This window comes from Cucurbita pepo, chromosome 13 (assembly GCF_057944985.1).
Source record: "Cucurbita pepo subsp. pepo isolate OVF chromosome 13, ASM5794498v1, whole genome shotgun sequence".
Taxonomy (NCBI): domain Eukaryota; kingdom Viridiplantae; phylum Streptophyta; class Magnoliopsida; order Cucurbitales; family Cucurbitaceae; genus Cucurbita; species Cucurbita pepo.
Genome location: NC_141810.1, coordinates 15,821,371 through 15,841,000, shown reverse-complemented (window position 1 = coordinate 15,841,000; position 19,630 = coordinate 15,821,371). Strand labels below are relative to the sequence as shown.

Genomic DNA, 19,630 nt, shown 5'->3' with positions numbered 1-19,630 from the left:
TTTGTTGTTGAAAAATCAGAAAAATAAAATAAAAATAAAATAAAGCATGTTATCTTAGCCTATGGAAGGAACAAAATGGTATATATTGTCAAGAAAAATAAAAAGGGAGAATCACATCAGTAACCAGTCATCGGTCATCGCTTCAGGCCGCCGCCCGGTCTAGTGTCACAGAAGCGCAACCAGCCCTTCCGGTTGTCTTGCCAACAAATCCGGTTCGACCAAAAAAGAAAACAGCAGATAACCGGATCATTCGGTTGGCTAACCATAAAACGAGTAAACATAACCGACTGTCGTTGCCCTAACCGGCCCATCCCGTTGCGAAAAGGAAAACCAGCGCGTTTTCCTGCCCTAAAAAATTCAAACCCTAAACCCAACTCGGTTTCTTTTGTTTTCAGCAAGCCGAACCCGCCTTTGTCCTACAAAGTATTCAACTTGGAGTAAGGTTCTATCCATCTCATCTCTCTGTTATACTCTTCAATTTCTTAGATTCATTAGCTTTCGATTATAACATTTATGCTTCCAATTATTGATGAACCAACCTGCGATTGAGGGTCTTCGTTTGGGACAAAATTGGGTTTTCATTGTTCATTTTTTTCTATTTTCTTGCAACAGAATTTTAATCAACCTGTGCTTTTTGTGGACGGTGTCTGTTGAGATTGCACAAATGAACTTCGGTTTGCAACCAGTTCCTATAACGCCCCAAAAACACGACCCAGCATGGAAACACTGTCAAATGTTTAAGAATGGGGATAGAGTGCAGCTCAAATGTTTGTACTGTCACAAACTTTTTAAGGGTGGTGGGATTCATAGAATAAAAGAACACCTTGCTGGTCGAAAGGGTAATGCTTCTACTTGTCATAGTGTTCCTCCTGAGGTTCAGAATCTAATGCAAGAGAGCTTAGATGGGGTTATGATGAAGAAGAAGAAAAGACAGAAGCTTGATGAGGAGATGACTAATGTGAATGCCATCACCGGTGAGGTAGATGCAATTACCAATCATATGGATATGGATTCTAGTTTTCATTTGATTGAAGTTGCTGACCCAGTTGAAACCAGTTCAGGTTTGTTGGTCAATCACGAGGAAGGATCGAGTAATAAAGTGGGAAGGAAAAAGGGTAGTAAAGGTAAGAGTTCTTGCGTGGATAGAGATATGATTGTTCTTCCAAATGGTGGTGGTATATTAGATTCTAACAAGCTCAATAATCAAGTGCATATGGCAATTGGGCGATTTTTGTTTGACATTGGGGCATCTCTAGAAGCAGTAAACTCTGCCTATTTCCAGCCAATGATAGAATCAATTGTTTCAGCAGGTACTGGGATTATACCGCCCTCATACCATGATATCCGGGGTTGGATACTAAAGAATTCAGTGGAAGAAGTGAGGAGTGATTTTGATAGATGCAAAGCCACATGGGGCGACACCGGTTGTTCTGTCATGGTCGATCAATGGCGCACGGAAGCAGGTCGAACCATGCTGATTTTTTTGGTGTATTGCCCTGAGGGAACAGTGTTTTTGGAATCAGTGGATGCATCTGGAATTATGGATTCTCCAGATTTGCTTTACGAGTTATTCAAAAAGGTGGTTGAACAAGTAGGGGTGAAACATGTACTGCAGGTGATTACTAGGTTTGAAGAAAACTATGCTATTGCTGGTAGAAAGCTTTCTGATACATATCCAACCCTCTATTGGACCCCATGTGCTGCTAGTTCTGTGGATTTGATTCTTGGGGATATAGGAAACATTGAGGGTGTAAATACTGTTATTGAACAGGCTCGATCCATTACAAGATTTGTCTATAACAATACTATGGTTTTAAGCATGGTCAGAAGGTATACTTATGGGAATGATATCATAGAGCCTTGTACCACAAGATCTGCCACAAACTTCGCCACGTTGAACCGAATGGTTGAGCTGAAACGATGTCTGCAGACCATGGTTACTTCTCAAGAGTGGATGGACAGCCCATATTCAAAGAGGCCAGGGGGACTGGAGATGTTGGATTTAATCAGCAGTGAATCATTTTGGTCCTCGTGCAATTCAATTATTCGTTTGACAAACCCTTTATTGAGAGTTTTGAGAATAGCAGGTAGTGGGAAGAGGCCCGCAATGGGATACATTTATGCAGCAATATATAATGCTAAACTAGCTATTAAGACAGAACTTGTTGACAGAGAGCGTTACATGGTCTACTGGAACATTATAGATCAGAGATGGGAACACCATTGGCATCATCCTCTTCATGCCGCTGGATTCTACTTGAACCCCAAGTTCTTTTATAGCATTGAAGGAGAGATGCATAGTGAAATCATGTCAGGGATGTTTGATTGCATTGAAAGACTGGTTTCTGATACAAAGATTCAAGATAGTATAATAAAAGAAATGAACTTGTACAAGAATGCTGATAAAGATTTGGGAAGAAAGATGGCCATCAGAACAAGAGAAACACTTCTTCCAGGTGAGGATCCAATCCATTGCTGTTTCGTGCACAATTGCATTTCACCAGCTTGTTCTAATGTTTATCCTTTCGTTTGTTTATGTTTCTTGTAGCTGAGTGGTGGTCTACATATGGAGGAAGATGCAAAAATTTACAAAGCTTGGCCACTCGAATTCTAAGTCAAACCTGCTCCTCGGTGGGGTTTCAGCAAAATCAAATCCTTTTTGATAAGTTACATGACACTAGGAATCACATTGAACATCAACGTCTTAGCGACCTTGTATTTGTGCGCTTCAACTTGCAACTTAAACAAATGTAAGTCAAATGAAACATTCAGTACACAATGACTCTCATGTTTGAAAGTTAGGGACACTGCTGATTTCTTTTCTCCAATTAATTCATTGGCAGGGCCGCTAAAGCCAATGAACAGCATCCGGTCGACCCCCTTTCGTTCGATGGGCTCGGTATTGTTGACGACTGGGTTTGGAGAAGGGATTTATGTGCAGAGGATTGCGGGAATCTGGAATGGACAATACTCGATAATCCTCCTTCCAGTTCCACTATGCTTTTACCCATGAATGATGACTATGATGACTTGCCTGCAGGTGATTAATTTATATGGTTTTAGTACATACATACCATGAAACCACATTCCTTACTGAAGTTGTCTCATAAATGAGCAGGGTTTGATGACTTGGAGGTTTTTAAAAGGCAGAGGGAGAGTGAAGATGACACTATTTCTTAACACGAAGCTTGCAATGCCTGCAAGCAAGTCGCACCATTTCTGTTGGTACATGATCTTACTTGCAGAATGAATGTTGTATGCTTCTGTAGTAGAATAGGTCACTAGGTCACTGTAACCTATTACTGAGCTAAGTAGTTCGTAGATCACAAGGCTTTTTAGGCAACTTATGGTTTAGATTATTCAGATTAGAGCTGTATATGCAAACGATGGAGGGTCTTTGAGCCTGAATGATTATACCATCATCTCTATAGATATATGATGCTGTTCTTGGTAATCTGTTCTGACCCTGAATGATTTTACATTCATTTTCTAGATGTAAGGTATAACCAAGACTGAAACTGCCCACCAACTTCAATGCATAAAGTAGAGCAAACCAAGGGATATTTTCATTTAACAGCTAAAGGGAAGGCTTATAATTCATAATTGCAACTTCCATCATCACTCCTAGCTGTTGGGTCGTAGTTTTCTGCATTTGGGTCTGTGCAACCTTCAGGGACAGGAAGGTGTACCTGCTGAGCGGCTTTGCCTGCAACAAAGGGAAGCAACAGCTTAGAAGAAGCTGCTTTTGTTTCATACAATTATTGAAGACGTGTAAAGGATCACTTGAGCGCTAACCGTAGAATGCTCCACTTTTTATAGCGTCTTCATTGGCATCACCAAGAGCAGCCTCACTCAGGTACTTATCAGCCAATTGGACTCTCTTCACGTTCTCTTGCTCCTGAACAAGCATGTTTCCATACTCAAGGAGCTTCTGTAGGGTCATCTTCGGCTGCTCGAATGTCGGTGGTCCTTCCTTTGAGTTGACGAGCCTCTTGGAGATATTCTCTACTCCGACCGAAGCAGCCCACTTCCTCACTTCATCATCATATACCCTTGCTCTCAGGGCACCAAAGAAATCTGTGTGGTCATGGTTTAGTTGTTAGGTTGGAATAAAGAAGGGAAATGAATCAAAATTTTGATTCATAGTTTACACTTGAAGCTTACCGATGGATTGGCCAGGGAAGGTATCGACAAGCTTGATGATGTCTTCCTTGGGAACATTGTCAGTCCTAAAGATTCCTGAGCAGACACCGATTCGATCTTCTCGAGTAGGTGCCCAGTAGAATTTTTCCATACGACCATCACGGATGAGAGGAGCATACAACGTCGAGAAGTCGTTACCCGTGACAATGATGGGAACACGAGGGTTCTCCTCTTTGTTGTACATACCAGGGAGCTGGACATTGGTTGGGTTATCAGCTATGTTCATGAGGGTAGCATTAACCATCTGGTTGTTCACAGTGTATTGTGTGGTTCCGCCGAGACGACCAGCTCCTGCATCGAGATCGTTAATGAAGAGGACACACATTTTCCCCTTCTTGATTATGTCTGCTGCTTCACGGTACCTTTGTCGAATCAATTTCGCTGGTTCTCCTGCATTTCCACTCTCCAGTTCTCCTGCACTCATCATAATGGGGCTGAGATCATGAAACAAAGCGTTAGCATGCAGCAGTTGAAGAAGCTGAAACACAAGAACCAGGAAAGTATTGTGAAACTCACTTGATTCCCATCTTGGCAAAGACAAGCTCACACTGGAAGGATTTTCCTTGACCTTTGCCTCCCCAGATACCCAAAATCAGGGGAACCTTGATGTTGGGAAGCTTCATGAAATTCTTGGAGATATGAACAACTAGTTTGTCCATGAAGGCAGGAGCAATGTAGAAGCCATCCACAGTGTTGTCTAAGTTGTACCTATATCATCATCAAAACCCCAACATTACTTCATTGATTGACAATCATAGATATACACAGAAAGATGTAGCCTTTGTTGAAACACTCACTGACGAAGTCCAGCACTTAAATATTCATAAGAACTGAGAACAGGGTCATGAGTTCCTGCTCCAGTAGGAGCTTGGAAGAGTGAGTCGACCATTCCCTTTCCTCTGGTAATGTCTTGTTGATCGTCAGAGATATCATAAGCAAGCCCCTTCCATCTATCCTTATCAGTTTGCTTCTTTTCATCAATGTCCTCAGCAACAGCAACTACCTTCATCAAGCTTCTTCCTGAGGAGACCTTGGAATTTGGGTATCTGAAGTTGGCTTTCTTCAGGCTGCTGCCTAAGAATGCAGAGTTCTGAACTGAAGCTCCAGCGATGGCGCCATTTAAACTCAGCTGCAATAAACAAATACCCAATTAGCCATTCCTCAACCCCTCTAATCTCAAATCTTGGCTACATTATATGATCTCAACAATTGTAATGGAAAACGAGAAGAGAAGGCAAAGGTGAATCAAGATTGGAGTGGTTTGTGGTGTTGTAATGGTGGGAAAGATTTAAATTACCGAAACTCCGTTGACGGCTCCGGCGGTGGAGACAGCGGCGGCCATGGGATTCAGAGGAAGGAAGGGAGAGAAGTTTGGAGTGTGTTGTGAGTTTGAAACTTTTAAGCAAAGGTGAAGGGAAATGGAGAGGAAGACGACAGTTTTGTAGTAAGAGAGTGAAGCTTCGAGAGTTCAAAAGTAGTTGGATAGGCTTTCAAATGGTTAACGACCACACAATTGAGGTTGTTGGGGATGACACGTGGCATCTGGAGATGAACTGGAACTGTGTCGTTTTTTTTTGTTGTTTCTGTTTGTATCCACTAAAATTATCCGTTACCATATTTTCATCTATGATTTCTTTTGTCTTCTTCTTCTTCATTATTTCTACAGAAGTTTCGAGATTCAGTCGAGGGTTAAAATCACAGACCCAACTAGATCTCAAGGAAATACACAAATCCTCCTGCTAGAAGCCTCTCTACCAAAGTAGAACAACAACAGAGGAATACACAAATCTAATAAAATCACCTTAAACAGAGCAAACAGTAATAGATACAGATAAGGGTTATACTCTTCTCAAAGATGATGCGTAGCTAATCTCGTTACGTATCTTCGTTGGCCCCACAATACTTTGTTCACCTCTCCAATTAATGTGTGGCCTCACAACAGAGTTCAACGTCCTTGTTGGCATGCCACCCTGTGTTTGACTATAATACCATTTGTAACAGCTCAAAACGACTACTAGCAAATATTGTCCGTTTTGATCCGTTATGTTATGTATCCCCGTCAGCTACACCCATTAATGCAAAGAAAGGAGAGAGGGGCCATAGTATTCATAAGACAGATACATATAATAATGCAGAGAAAGGGGCCATAGTTTTAGCACATTATAATAAAACCCTAAGGCCATAGCATACCAAAATATTAAAAGTATATTCATTTGCACATACATTTACATGAGAGTCTAGATGTTTATAATGTCCTCTATGATTATGAACTACACACAACTAAACCCATGAATTGAATTTGAACGCACAAACATTGTCTAAGAGAATCACGACATGACAATTCATGAGTGGAACATTCAAAATACTATTATTATCCTATACCCATTTAATAAGATGGAGGAGGAGGAGGAAGAGGAGCCCAAAACATATCTTGTGACATTTGAGTTTGTGGAATCAAATCATAAACCGGCAATGAAGCTGCTGATGCTGCTGCTGCTGCTGATGATGATGCTTCTCCCCCTGAATTATTTGCATTAATATGATCTTTCGACTGCTTCTCCTCCTTTGCATTCTCTTCATCATCATCCTCCATCGGTAATCTTTCATACATAGCGTTGGTAAATGAAGCTGCAACCACTATGACGGTACCAGCGGCGATGAGGGGGCCGGCGACCAGCCCACCGACGACCTGGCCATGGCCGCCCGCGAGATAGACGGTCAAGCCGGTAGCCCCGTGGGGAGAGGGCGTGGGAAGGAAAGCGCCGGAGAGAGACAAGATCTCGAATCGTTCGTGGAGGGTGATGACGCCGGCGGGCTGGCGAAGAGTGACGTCGGCGACGACACCGGTTGCGCTGAGAATGGAGACTCCACGGTGACGGCGGTGAGCGAAGGTGGAAATGGAGTGGGCAATGTCGGTGGCAGTAGTGATTTCGAAGACGTGGCTTTGTAGGGCGTTGGGAGTGTGTTTGGTGATGACAATAGGTGGCTTTGGCTTGTTTTTTGAGCCTGGTGGTCGCCCTCGTGGCCGCCTCTTGGTTTTGACTCCATGATGATCTTCATTCTTAGCATCACGTTGTTGCTGTTGTTGTTGTTGTTCTTCTTGGTTTTCATCTTCTGGGTTTTTAGGATCAAAGGAAGATAAAGAATCAAGCCGTATCATTGTAGGATTCCCAATTCCACCCCACCATCTATTCGCCATATCCCTGATGTTTCAGATCATATAGTATACATGTGAAAATGGAGAGGTGGGTTTTGGTTAAAATGGGGAAACTAATAGGAAATTAGAAAGAAATTGGAGGAGGAAACAGAAGCCATTGAATAAGATGAAGCAGCAGCAGCAACAACCGAACAGAGGAAACAGAGAAGCCTTTTTGCCACCCAATGAAGGGCCCGTGTTTCGAAGCTGAAGTGAGTGACAGCTTCTGGAGAAACATTAAAGATTAATAAACGTCCCTATTTTCAAGACTTTTTCCATATAAAACATAAATGTTCAAGTTCCAAGCTCACTGAGGGCAGGCAAATTGAGAGGCTGGGGTTCAGGGGATACATGCATAAACTCGCCAGGAGAACCCCATTTTTGAATTCTGAACTTGGAATATGGGATGACAGCAAAAAAGAGAACCCATTTTTGCGTTTATTGAGAATGTAAGTTTTGGGGAAGACATGGCGTTTGCTGTCAGTACTATGCATGTGTGTCTGTGTGTAAGCAGAGTATGCAGAAACGCCGACCCCTAGGCAGCCGCAGCCGCAGCCGGAGCTCTACATACTTGCTCTGTCTCCACACGCCGCCCTGGAATCTACTCTCCTCCGCATCATTGTTTGATGTGCCATAGCTCACAATCTCATCTATATTTACTACATTTTAGCTATTAAAGTTCAGAACATAATTCTTAAAAGTGTCCAAATTAAACGGACATTTTCATGGGAGAATCAAGTGTTGAACACTGTCATAAGCCCTATTCTCTAGGACCAAGACCTATTCTCAAGGTCTTTTTTTGGCTTGTTAGTTTATCTTTAGGTTTAACAGAAGGCTATATAATGCCATTCTTTCTGCTGTTGAAATCATCAAGTTTTGAGTGTCATATTGTATGTCTTGAATAACTTTGGTGTTGTGAGTACATTTGTTCCGCTTTCGGCGCACAACAAGTGGTATCAGAGCATTGTTGTGGTATTTGGGGGTATTGTGAAAGTTTGGGCCTCATCGACCATTAGACGTGCTCACAATCGTGTTTATTCTCTTGAAAATCAGTTTTCAAGAATTGTGTTTTTGAGTTACATCCAGATTAATTATTGCAAATGGCCGAACCATCACGACGTGGATCGAGAGTGTGGAGTTCCAATCTCGAAGTAGAAAAATTTGATGGAACCAATAATTTTGGTGTTTGGCGAGGCGAAGTTAGCGATTTGCTGGTCATGCAAGACCTCGATGTTTCTCTCCAAGAGGAGATGCCTGAAGACATGACAGAAGCAGAATGGACAAAATTAAATCGGCAAGCCTGTGGAATTATTCGATCCTGTCTTGGCAAGGATCAGAAATATCCATTTATGAAGGTTACCATGGCGAAAGAATTATGGGACAAGCTTGAAGCGAAATATATGAAGAAGAGTATGGAAAATAAACTCTATTTGAAGAAGAAACTCTTCCGTTTTGACTACAAGGAAGGTATCTCAATGGCTGAGCATTTGGATGATTTTAACAAAATCATCACTGATTTGCTCAATCTTGATGTTAAGATTGATGACGAGGACAAGGCGTTGTTGTTATTAAACTCTTTGCCGGAATCCTACGAGTTTTTAGTAACAACCCTACTACATGGAATCACTAATATTGATTTTGAAGATGTTTCAAATGCCTTAATAAACAATGAGATGCGAAAGAAGGAAAAGGAGACGTATCAAAACTCTAGCTCAAATGTTCTCACTGCTCATGGAAGAACTTCTACTTGGAAAAGGAACGAATGTGGAGAGTCTCGATTAAAGTCGAGAGGTAGATCTGATAATTGGAGAAAACTTGATAAAAATGAGTGTGCATATTGTCGACAGAAAGGCCATTGGAAAAAAGATTGTTCGATCTTAAAAGAGAAGGGGTCGAAGTCCAATGTGGTTAAAGATGACGACACTGATGATGCCTTGACAATCTCCCTATCAGCCAGCCAAACCATGGAATGGATTCTTGATTCTGGGTGCTCCTATCATATGTGTCCCAACAAAGAGATGTTTTTGGACTTCAAAAAGTTCAATGGTGGAGTTGTCTATATGGGTAATGATAGTACTTGCAAGATAATGGGAATCGGCTCAGTACAAATCAAGATGTTTGATGGGGTTATACGAAAACTCAAAGATGTGAGGTATGTTCCTGACTTGAAGAAAAACTTGATTTCACTTGGCGTTTTGGATGCGAGTGGTTATCGCATCATTTTGGAAGGAGGGAATTTGAAAGTAGCTCGTGGAGCTTTGGTGGCAATTACAGGAACTAGAAGAGGTAGCATATACTACCTCAACGGAACCACAATAATTGGGCATGCTGCTATGGCAAGTTCGAAAGAACAAGACATATCGAAATTATGGCACATGCGACTCGGGCATGCTGGTGAGAAGGCGCTTCAGACATTGGTGAACCAAGGAGTCCTTAAGGGTGCCACAACTGGAAAAATTGATTTCTGTGAACATTGTATATTTGGTAAACAAAAAAATGTGAAGTTTGGTACAGCTATACACCAAACAAAGGGTATTTTGGATTATGTTCACACCGATGTATGGGGTCCCACAAAGAATGTCTCATTGGGAGGAAAGAGGTGGTTTGTCACCTTTATTGATGACTACTCGAAGAGAGTTTGGATGTATCCCATGAGGCACAAAAACGAGGTTCTCCAAATCTTCCTAGAGTGGAAGAAAATGGTAGAGAATCAGACGGATAGGAAAATCAAAAAGCTGAGATCAGACAACGGGGGAGAATATACTTATGATCCATTCCTTAAAGTATGCCGAGATGAAGGGATCGTTCGACACTTCACTGTTCCTGGTAAGCCACAACAAAATGGAGTTGCTGAGAGAATGAACCAGACATTAATAGAGAAGGTTCGATGCATATTGTCTCAAGCAGGATTGAGTAAGGCATTTTGGGCTGAGGCTCTCAGTTATGCAGTTCACTTGGTGAATCGTTTACCTGTTTCTGGAAACGGTGGGAGAACTCCGCTTGAGGTATGGTCAGGTAGTCCTGTTAGTGATTATGATAAATTGCATGTGTTTGGGTGTCCTGCTTATTATCATGTGACAAACTCAAAACTGGATCCTAGAGCAAAAAAAGCCAAGTTTATGGGCTTTAGCAAAGGTGTGAAGGGCTATAGGTTATGGTGTCCAGAAACAAGTAAAATTGTTAATAGTCGAGATGTGACATTCGATGAGTCTGGAATGTTTTTGCAGAAAATTGAAAATAATGACGAGGCATTGAAGCAGGTGGAGAAGGTGGTGTTCTCTCCTGATGTGGTTGCTCCTACCGAAGAACCTATTGATCAGGTAAATAATAACTTTGATGTCTTAGAACAAAAAGAGCAAAGTCTTGAGGAGCAAAGCCTTGTGAATGAAAGAGTGGAGGAACCTGAGTCAATCGCCAAGAATAGACCACGAAGGGTAATTCGAAAACCTGCAAGGTTTGATGATACGATAGCATATGCTTTCTCTTTGATTGATGGAGTTCCTAACAGCTACAAAGATGCTATTCAGAGCCCGGATAGCTTACACTGGCAAGAGGCTGTGAATCAGGAGATAGCATCATTGGAGATAAATCAAACTTGGGATTTGGTACCACTTCCAAAAGGTAAGAAGGAAATTGGTTGTAAATGGGTTTTTGCAAAAAAGGAAGACTCTTCTGGTATACGTTATAAGGCTCGACTTGTGGCTAAAGGTTACGCACAAAAGGAAGGTATTGATTACAATGAAATTTTCTCACCTGTGGTAAAACATTCTTCCATTCGAATTTTGTTGGCTTTGGTTGCTCAATTTAATCTTGAGCTTGCACAACTTGATGTAAAAACTGCTTTTTTGCATGGAGATTTGGAAGAAGAAATATATATGGCGCAACCAGTTGGTTTCCAAGTAGTTGGACAACAACATTTAGTATGCAGATTGAAGAAATCTTTGTATGGGCTGAAGCAATCCCCTCGCCAATGGTATAAAAGGTTTGATCATTTCATGGTAGAGCATATGTATACTCATAGTCAATTTGACCATTGTGTGTATTATCGGTGTCTCGATGATGGATCGTTTATCTATTTGCTCTTATATGTTGATGATATGTTAATTGCTTCAAAGAGACAGATGGAGATTGATAAGCTCAAAGATGAGCTTTCTAAAACATTTGAAATGAAAGACTTAGGCAATGCAAAGAAAATACTTGGAATGGAGATAGAGCGAGATCGGAAAAAAGGTACAGTCTGGTTGACTCAGTCTCAATATCTACGCAAGGTATTGTCAAGATTTAGTTTGAATAATTCAACCAAACCCGTTAGTACTCCACTTGCTCCTCATTTCAAGCTTAGTGCTTCCATGTGTCCAAGTTCTGATGATGACAAAAGGTATATGGAGAACATTCCTTATACAAATGCTGTTGGTGCGTTGATGTATGCTATGGTGTGTACTCGACCTGATCTTTCACACGCAGTAAGCATGGTGAGTCGTTATATGCATAATCCTGGTAAAGAGCATTGGCAGGCTGTAAAATGGATTCTTAGGTACATTCTTGGCACTATTGATGTTGGTATTAAGTTTCAAAAACAAGAAATGTTTAAGCTTGACAATCGTGTAGCTGGTTATGTGGATTCTGATTATGCTGGTGATTTGGATAAGCGACGATCTACTACGGGTTATTTATTTACTATGGCTGGTGGACCTGTTTGTTGGCGTTCAACATTGCAGTCTACTGTTGCATTGTCTACCACTGAAGCAGAGTATATGGCAGTAACAGAAGCTTTTAAAGAAGCTATTTGGATGCATGGTTTGATCAATGACTTGGGTATTTTGCAGGAACATATAGATGTATTTTGTGATAGCCAGAGCGCTATTTGCTTGTCAAAAAATCAAGTCCATCATGCTCGTACAAAACACATTGATGTCCGTTTTCACTTTATTCGAGAAATTATTAGCAAAGGGGATATTCGGTTATTAAAAATTGGAACAGCTGATAACCCTGCTGATATGTTGACAAAGGTTATCACTCGTGAAAAGTTCTGGCATTGTTTAGATTTCATCAACGTCGGAAGGGAGTAGTGTGTTGACATGGTAGCAACCAAATTAGCTATCAACTTGGAGATCTTATGACAAGGTGGAGATTGTTGAACACTGTCATAAGCCCTATTCTCTAGGACCAAGACCTATTCTCAAGGTCTTTTTTTGGCTTGTTAGTTTATCTTTAGGTTTAACAGAAGGCTATATAATGCCATTCTTTCTGCTGTTGAAATCATCAAGTTTTGAGAGTCATATTGTATGTCTTGAATAACTTTGGTGTTGTGAGTACATTTGTTCCGCTTTCGGCGCACAACATCAAGCATCTATGTTGTAATTGTTTCACTGTTCCTGCATTTCCTAATCCTAATCCCGATATTGTCATTCCTTCCCCGATCCATAATCTCACAACACTGTCTTTGAGCTGCCTGTACATTCAATCAAATAGACAACATTAATGACATGTCCAAATGAGAATGTTTTAAATAAATGTGTCAGAGGGAAACAGAGATCGTGACCTTCATCCATTGCTCTGTGTCCATCTTCGTTGAGGAGACAGTAACGTCTTTCACCGCCATGACCCGAGCGTATTCAATGGTCTCGCATACTTTCTCTTCCTTAGCCACGAACCTTTCGTATCTGGATTTGATACTCCTTGAGCCCACCTCTTGAGCTTGCTTCAAAAAGTAAACAACCGGTCGCCAGCACGGGTCAGAATTCACAGGACGTGTATTGAAGTTGAAGGGTCCATCGCTCCAGGTCCTCCATGTCTTGAACGTCTGAAATGGAATCTCCAAGTCCGTGGCTGCCACCATGAAAGGATATATCTGAACAGAGTAGCCCCATGCGATGGAGACAGACCATTTTCTCCTCCGGTCGTAGCATAAACTTTGCTGAAGAATTCGAGACGAGTCCATTCGGTATGCTTGCATAAGTAAATTCAATGAGTCAATCCTTGTTTGATTAGGAAACAATGGCTCCAAGCGATCAAGGTGATGAAGCGATACAAGTGGTGCCAATGGATGCGCTGCCAATATCCCATATGGGTCACCTTTAATATCAAACTGCACAAATTGAAAACAAATGCCATCATCAACGTCAAATTTCCCTCAATTTGACAGACCGCCGCCGACGCAGAATCCGACTTAACTGGTGTTGTTGATTTCCTAACTATTCCTCAATCATTAAACGTGTCAGAAGAGTAATTGACGGCAGTACTTATGTTTTAAAACCATTCAGAATATGCCACGTGTATTACCAACTACAGAATGTAACAGAAAAGGGACTTTTACCTGGTGGAACCCACGTTCTGTTGTGAGGTGCACGCCGAGCTCGGTAATACAGGCCCATACCCTTTGATCGGAACCGTAGAAATAACTGTAGCGTTGAAGACAACCGTCCATGACGTTGACTAACTGGGCGGCGAGTGGGTAACTGATTGCGAATCCACCGCCGCCGAAGGCCATCTGGTAGGAGTGAATCTGGTCTTGCTCAATGCTCTCAGAGTTCCCACCAATGTAGTACATCTGATTGTGATCATATTTCGCTAACACAGAAACTAAATTCTCCGTGAAAAACACGGTATCATCATCCCCCATAACGAACCACCTCACGTTTTTCAGTCCCAATTTGTAACTCTCCACCACAATTCGAGCCATACGAACCGCCGCCGTCGTGCACGAATAACCCACTCCATCACACGACTCCGACACCCGATATGGAACCAGGTTTTTGGTTTCTCCCGGCTCCCTGTCGAGCCAAGCGAACCCTCGATACCGGTTGGGGTTCCACCAGAGATGGGTGTAGAGACTGCGCGCTTCCCACGTTTGAACAGACGCGCCAATTCCGAATACGATGTGGGATATGTTGGTGGGGGAAGTGGATATGTGGTCGGGAAGGATGAAGCGGTGGGATGGAGAAGAAGAGAAAACAGAGCGGAGGAGGAGGGAGGAGGAGACGAGGAGGCAGAGCAGGACGGCGGCTCTTGGCAGTAGAAGCAAAAAGGCGGATAGTTTATCGGGAAATGCAAAGGAGTGTTTGAAAGTGTTAAGTAGACGCTGATTGGTCCTCGAACCTGTAGTGTGAGTGGTCGTGTTGTGTGTCTGCATTTTGAAACTGCAAACAGAGGAAAACAGAGGAAAACAGGGGAAATGAACTAGAGCGAAGAACTGAACGTGATGGATGGATGAAGCAATTACAACCTTTTTCCTTTAAAATGGCGTGTTGGGCGGCCGGAGAATCCTGGTTTGAGAAGGAAATGACATCCTTTTTTTGAAGTGCCAAGCGGGTATTCCCCTGTTTGGCCTCTAAAAACCAACAAACTCGTGTTATCCGCCCTGCTACGTTTGGACTGTTTCGAGTATATAAAGATACAACGTTGAATTGGTGATCCCACTAATCCTAATAGGATTAACTCGAGATTAAATATAAACTCAAAGTTATAAGTTTAGATTTAATTATTAAAAATAAATGGTCATTATTTATTAATTTGAAGTTTAGATTAAATTCTTAATTTGACCCTATGGAATACATTAGGCAAGGCTTAAGATTAATATCATCCACAAAAAAATTCCTTCAACCTAAAACTTATGTACATTTTATAGATATAGACTATAGTCCAACGTCCTTAATTGTTTAATATTCAATTGTTTAATATTATTTAGATCAATATTAATATTATGTTTTTAGTAGGAAGGATTGTAGACCCTAAAATATTTTTAAAAAAATAATGAAAAAAATAAGTGGTAACGTTGAAATGCATATTAATATGAGATTTTCTTGATCTTATAATAAAATAGAAACAAACTGACCATTTTAAAAGGCCTTTCAACCTTATAGTTTAAATGTTATTTTTTAATCTTATAATAAAGCCATTGTATTTGATCTATTCTGAATTTCTTAATCTCTATAATCGCATCAAATTAGAAACTTTTCATCTATTTGTCCACGCCACGTCAGTTCTAGTTGAGACAGCCAACTGCCATAAGCCACGTGTCGGATAACAACGGTGACGTCACTCTTTAAGACACTAATAATAGTAATTTTATCTGACGTGACGCATGGGTTTGGGCTATCAAGCCCATATTCAAATTATTGTCAACATGATTTACACAATAACGAGATGTATTTAATATATATATATATATATATATATATATATATATATATATATATATATATATATATTGAATATGTTTATTAGGGATGAGTTTCCACATCCTTGTAAGTGATGCTTCGTTTTTTCTCTTCAAACAATGTAGATTCCTGTAATCCACTTCTTTGGGGACCAGCGCCTAGCTGACACGCTGCTTGATTCCTAACTTTTATACTATTTATAATAGCTTAAATTCATCGCTAGTCGATATTGTCATTAGCCTCGCCATTTTTAAAATGCGACTGCAAAAGAAATGTTTACCCACTCGTAATAAATGTTTTTGTATACGAATATTAAAGTAAAGAATGAAATTAATTAGTATGTGATAATTAAAAAAACAAAATAGCCTCGTACCTGAATTGATGAAATTGATTGATATATATGAACTTTGAATCCTTACCTTTATTTATTTAAAAAAGAAAATAATAATAATTGAAGAAGAAATAATGGTTAGTTCGGGGTTGGAGATTGCGCCACGTGTGGAGAAGGAAACAGAGTGGGGACCACGGGGGCGTGTTTAGTTCCAAGAAGGGTAAGAGTGGGATGACGAAAGGATGCCACGTATAAAATTCTATTGAACTGCTAAAAGAGAAACGGCAAATGGAAATTAAAAAAATGAAAAAGAAAAAAAAGAAGAGAGACAGTGGGAGAAAGTGGCGGGGAGGGGGAGGCGGTCGGCTGAGGACCAGAGGCGTGTCAGTACTGGAAGCTCCGCTGTCGACACCTCATTCTGCCACGTGTACCTTTTTTTTACTCAACTTGCCTCTCCTCCCCAAAATTCTTATTTCTTCCCCCCCCCCCCCCCCCCCCCTTTCGTTCATCCCTTCTACTCTTCCAAACTCATTTCTATTCCTTAAATTGCAACTTCAGCCCCCAATTCTTGCCTTTTTCCCCAAATCACCCATATTTTCTAAAATTTACAACTTTAAAATAGATTTCCATTTCCACGTAAAGAATGCATCATTCCTCCTCTCCAATTGATATTGGATCTCACAATTCACTTGTTGGATCAATTGGAGATCTCACAATTCACTTGTTGGTGGCCAGCATCCTAACAAATATGTTTTAAAATCATGAGGCTGCAATGATATGTAACATACAAAACAGAACAATATGTGCTGCGCGGTAGACTTGGACTTTTATAAATGGTATCAAAGTCAAACACTTAGAGGTAGATTGTAAGATTCCACGTCGGTTGAAGATAAAAACAAAACATTTCACTTCTTTGTAATACATACATTTTGAAACCTCGAAGGTAATTCAAAGATAACAATATCTTTTAGGTGTAAACTTGAGGGATTACAAATAGTGAAAGGGACTTAGAATGAAAATTGGGAAAAGTTATGGATGGAATTGAAATAAAAAAGAAGAGAAGGGAAAAAAGAGTAAATAATGAAAAAAGGAGTTGCTGGGTGTCAGGCAGACGAGGGGAAACTTTCGGCCGAATATCTTAGGGCTTACAGATCATGCGTCTACGTCGGCCACTCCTCTTTAAAATTCTTCCATTCCGATGTTTCCACTCTAAGCCTCACGCACTCTAATGCGCACACACACACATATATATACACATCTATATATATTCTTCAACCTTTTTCCATCTTCATATATATTTTTATTTTAATTCAAATCCCATTTTTCACCGCAATAACATGGCTGAGATTTGCTTTGCTGGGGATGGCGAGCCCTCTCCCCGACCAAAATCTCGACCCCGAAACTCGGCTCGCCGGACAAAGGAGTTTCTTCACCACAATGCCGCTGCCGATGAATCTGCTTCGTCGTCGTCGCCGCCGTCTACGCCGCCCTCGCACCAGGGACGGAAACGCCGCGGTGTTCATCATTCCCTCCGGCGGTGCAAAAAAGTGGATAATAATGTTGATGGTGTGGAGACGGCTAAATATGGGGTCACCTCTGTTTGCGGAAGAAGAAGAGAAATGGAGGACACGGTTTCGCTTCATCCATGCTTCGCTACTTACAGAAATCAACCCCAGATTCCCCTTCACTTTTTTGGGGTCTTCGACGGCCATGGCTGCTCTCATGTAAGAATAACAACACCTCCACCGCCGCCGCCTTTTCAGTTTCATCAATTTTGGCTAAAAAAAAAATTGAATTCCTTAATTTGGGGTTTTTTTTTTTTTTTTTTTTTTTTTTTTGGGTGTAATTAATTATAATTAATTAGGTGTCAGTGAGGTGCGAAAATCGAATGCATGAACTATTGAAGGAAGAGATTGAAAGCGAATTAGGAGAATCAATGGAGTGGAAGACATTGATGCAACGAAGCTTTGGGCGTATGGATGAGGAAGTCAAGGAGTACTGCCATCACGACGACGACGACGACGACGACGACGACGAAGACGACGACAAAAATAAAAATACGGATAGTTGCAGATGCAAACTCCAGACTCCTCGCCAATACGACACCGTTGGATCAACCGCTCTGGTTGCCATCGTAACGCCCCACCAGCTCATCATCTCCAACTGCGGCGATTCCCGCGCCGTGCTTTGCCGGAAAACTAGTGTCCTCCCCCTCTCCTCCGATCATAAGGTACGTCCAATACTCTCGTTGAGGATTGGGCGTGTGTTTTGTGAATTTCCCATTTTTTTGAATTTTTATGATTTGAATAAAATTCTGAAATTTTGGTAGTTTTGCAGCCAGATCGACCGGACGAATTGTCTCGTATAGAATCGAGAGGCGGGCGAGTGATTTACTGGGACGGGGCGAGAGTGTTGGGAGTTTTAGCGATGTCAAGAGCCATAGGAGATGGTTATCTAAAACCGTACGTGATATCGGAGCCAGAGGTGGTGGAGGTGGATCGGACCGGGGAGGATGAGTTCTTAATCTTGGCCACCGATGGCCTGTGGGACGTCGTTTCCAATGAAACAGCGTGCGACGTCGTACGAACCTGCATGCGGGCTCCGCCGGCTTCCACATCATCGTTGAGCGGCAGTGACAAAACTTGCTCCGACGCCTCCATTGTGCTGACGAAGTTGGCCATGGCGAAGCATAGCTCAGATAACATTAGCGTAGTGGTCATAGATTTGAGGAGATGTCACCGAACTCTAAATTAGCGTCCTCAAGAACACACCCAAATAGAAATATGTTCCTTTTTTTTATTGTTTGGTTTCATTTCGTGTTTGAATTTAAGGTTGGAGAAATTAGCTTAGTATATTTTGATGATAAATTAATGGGGAGACATTAGTGGTTGATCTTAGCTTTAGCTTAGATTGTGATTTAAGGAAGAGAAATGAATGGATGAGATGCCATGAATTCACTCTCTTTTTTAACTAGATCAATCAAAACATCTTGAATGAACGCTTGCCAATGAAATGTTGAAAAACAGAGCCCACTAAGAAAGGTTAGATTTCATTAAATTGATTCCATTTCAGCTGCCATTAACTGAAAACGAGGGCGTAATCAGAAAGGATAAAGCCATAATATTTTGACTTTAAAGTTAAGGTTTAGTTCAATCTATGAAGCTTGGAATCTAGAAAAATCAATAGAAAGTGGAGTATTATATAATAATGCTCAACCTTTTCCTCCCCCCTGTCTCAAAGGAGAACCAAACGACAGGGACAGAGTTGAAAATTTCAAAGATGTCAGTGTTCTACGTCATTGACAATTTCCCGAACAGTCTTTGGAACTTATGCTCATACCCATTTAGTTTATACTCTATCCCTCTCCAGATTGATTACGCAATATCACCAGCGAATCTGCATCCATTCTGCAACTGCAATGCAAGAGAGAGAGAGACACACACACATACACACGCACATAATATACACAGAGAGCCGAGAAGAGATAAAAAGCACAATCTACTTTTTCGTTCATGTTTTTTGTAAGAATCAAATCCACCACTTTTTCTTGAGACCCAAACCCAGGCAGGCAATAAATAGAGTGATGTCTCCTGTTATGTCTCTATTTCAACAGAAAGATTCCCACTTTGCTATCATATTCTAATCATACTCTACACTCATCTATATCTAATACTCTGACATATGAAAGGGAGTTCTGATTTTCTCCAATATCAAGCATGGCAGCTTTGGAAACAATCCATT

General features: G+C 41.2%; 5 protein-coding genes across 7 annotated transcripts; 2 read left to right on the top strand and 3 right to left on the bottom strand.

Moving 5' to 3' along the window:
• Nucleotides 1–33: 33 nt before the first annotated feature.
• On the top strand, nucleotides 34–5,851 carry LOC111808808 (uncharacterized). Of its 3 annotated transcripts, XM_023695000.2 has the most exons (6): nucleotides 34–437; nucleotides 613–2,456; nucleotides 2,549–2,750; nucleotides 2,844–3,040; nucleotides 3,119–3,225; nucleotides 3,494–5,851. In XM_023695000.2, exons 2-5 carry the CDS (start codon nucleotides 665–667, stop codon nucleotides 3,178–3,180), a joined length of 2,253 nt encoding a protein of 750 aa, XP_023550768.1. In that variant the 5' UTR covers nucleotides 34–437; nucleotides 613–664; the 3' UTR covers nucleotides 3,181–3,225; nucleotides 3,494–5,851. The 3 variants fall into 3 exon arrangements, with proteins under 3 accessions (XP_023550768.1, XP_023550765.1, XP_023550766.1); XM_023694997.2 differs by lacking the exon at nucleotides 3,494–5,851 and having other exon boundaries at nucleotides 3,119–3,454; XM_023694998.2 differs by lacking the exon at nucleotides 3,494–5,851 and having other exon boundaries at nucleotides 34–442; nucleotides 3,119–3,454.
• LOC111808809 (ribulose bisphosphate carboxylase/oxygenase activase, chloroplastic-like) lies at nucleotides 3,397–5,632 on the bottom strand. The gene is made up of 6 exons (XM_023695001.2): nucleotides 5,501–5,632; nucleotides 5,001–5,332; nucleotides 4,720–4,911; nucleotides 4,165–4,637; nucleotides 3,796–4,077; nucleotides 3,397–3,706 (listed from the first exon to the last, which is right to left on the bottom strand). Exons 1-6 carry the CDS (start codon nucleotides 5,543–5,545, stop codon nucleotides 3,591–3,593), a joined length of 1,440 nt encoding a protein of 479 aa, XP_023550769.1. The 5' UTR covers nucleotides 5,546–5,632; the 3' UTR covers nucleotides 3,397–3,590.
• Nucleotides 5,852–6,357: 506 nt separating the features above from the next.
• LOC111808192 (AT-hook motif nuclear-localized protein 20) lies at nucleotides 6,358–7,547 on the bottom strand. The gene has a single exon (XM_023694032.2). It carries the CDS (start codon nucleotides 7,400–7,402, stop codon nucleotides 6,590–6,592), a length of 813 nt encoding a protein of 270 aa, XP_023549800.2. The 5' UTR covers nucleotides 7,403–7,547; the 3' UTR covers nucleotides 6,358–6,589.
• Nucleotides 7,548–7,816: 269 nt separating this feature from the next.
• On the bottom strand, nucleotides 7,817–14,805 carry LOC111808190 (uncharacterized). The gene is made up of 4 exons (XM_087116798.1): nucleotides 13,716–14,805; nucleotides 12,942–13,487; nucleotides 12,747–12,851; nucleotides 7,817–8,138 (listed from the first exon to the last, which is right to left on the bottom strand). Exons 1-3 carry the CDS (start codon nucleotides 14,529–14,531, stop codon nucleotides 12,750–12,752), a joined length of 1,464 nt encoding a protein of 487 aa, XP_086972924.1. The 5' UTR covers nucleotides 14,532–14,805; the 3' UTR covers nucleotides 7,817–8,138; nucleotides 12,747–12,749.
• Nucleotides 14,806–17,014: 2,209 nt separating this feature from the next.
• Nucleotides 17,015–18,846, top strand: LOC111809044 (putative protein phosphatase 2C 24). Its single transcript, XM_023695368.2, has 3 exons — nucleotides 17,015–17,613; nucleotides 17,754–18,119; nucleotides 18,227–18,846. Exons 1-3 carry the CDS (start codon nucleotides 17,227–17,229, stop codon nucleotides 18,641–18,643), a joined length of 1,170 nt encoding a protein of 389 aa, XP_023551136.2. The 5' UTR covers nucleotides 17,015–17,226; the 3' UTR covers nucleotides 18,644–18,846.
• The last annotated feature ends 784 nt before the right edge of the window (nucleotides 18,847–19,630 follow it).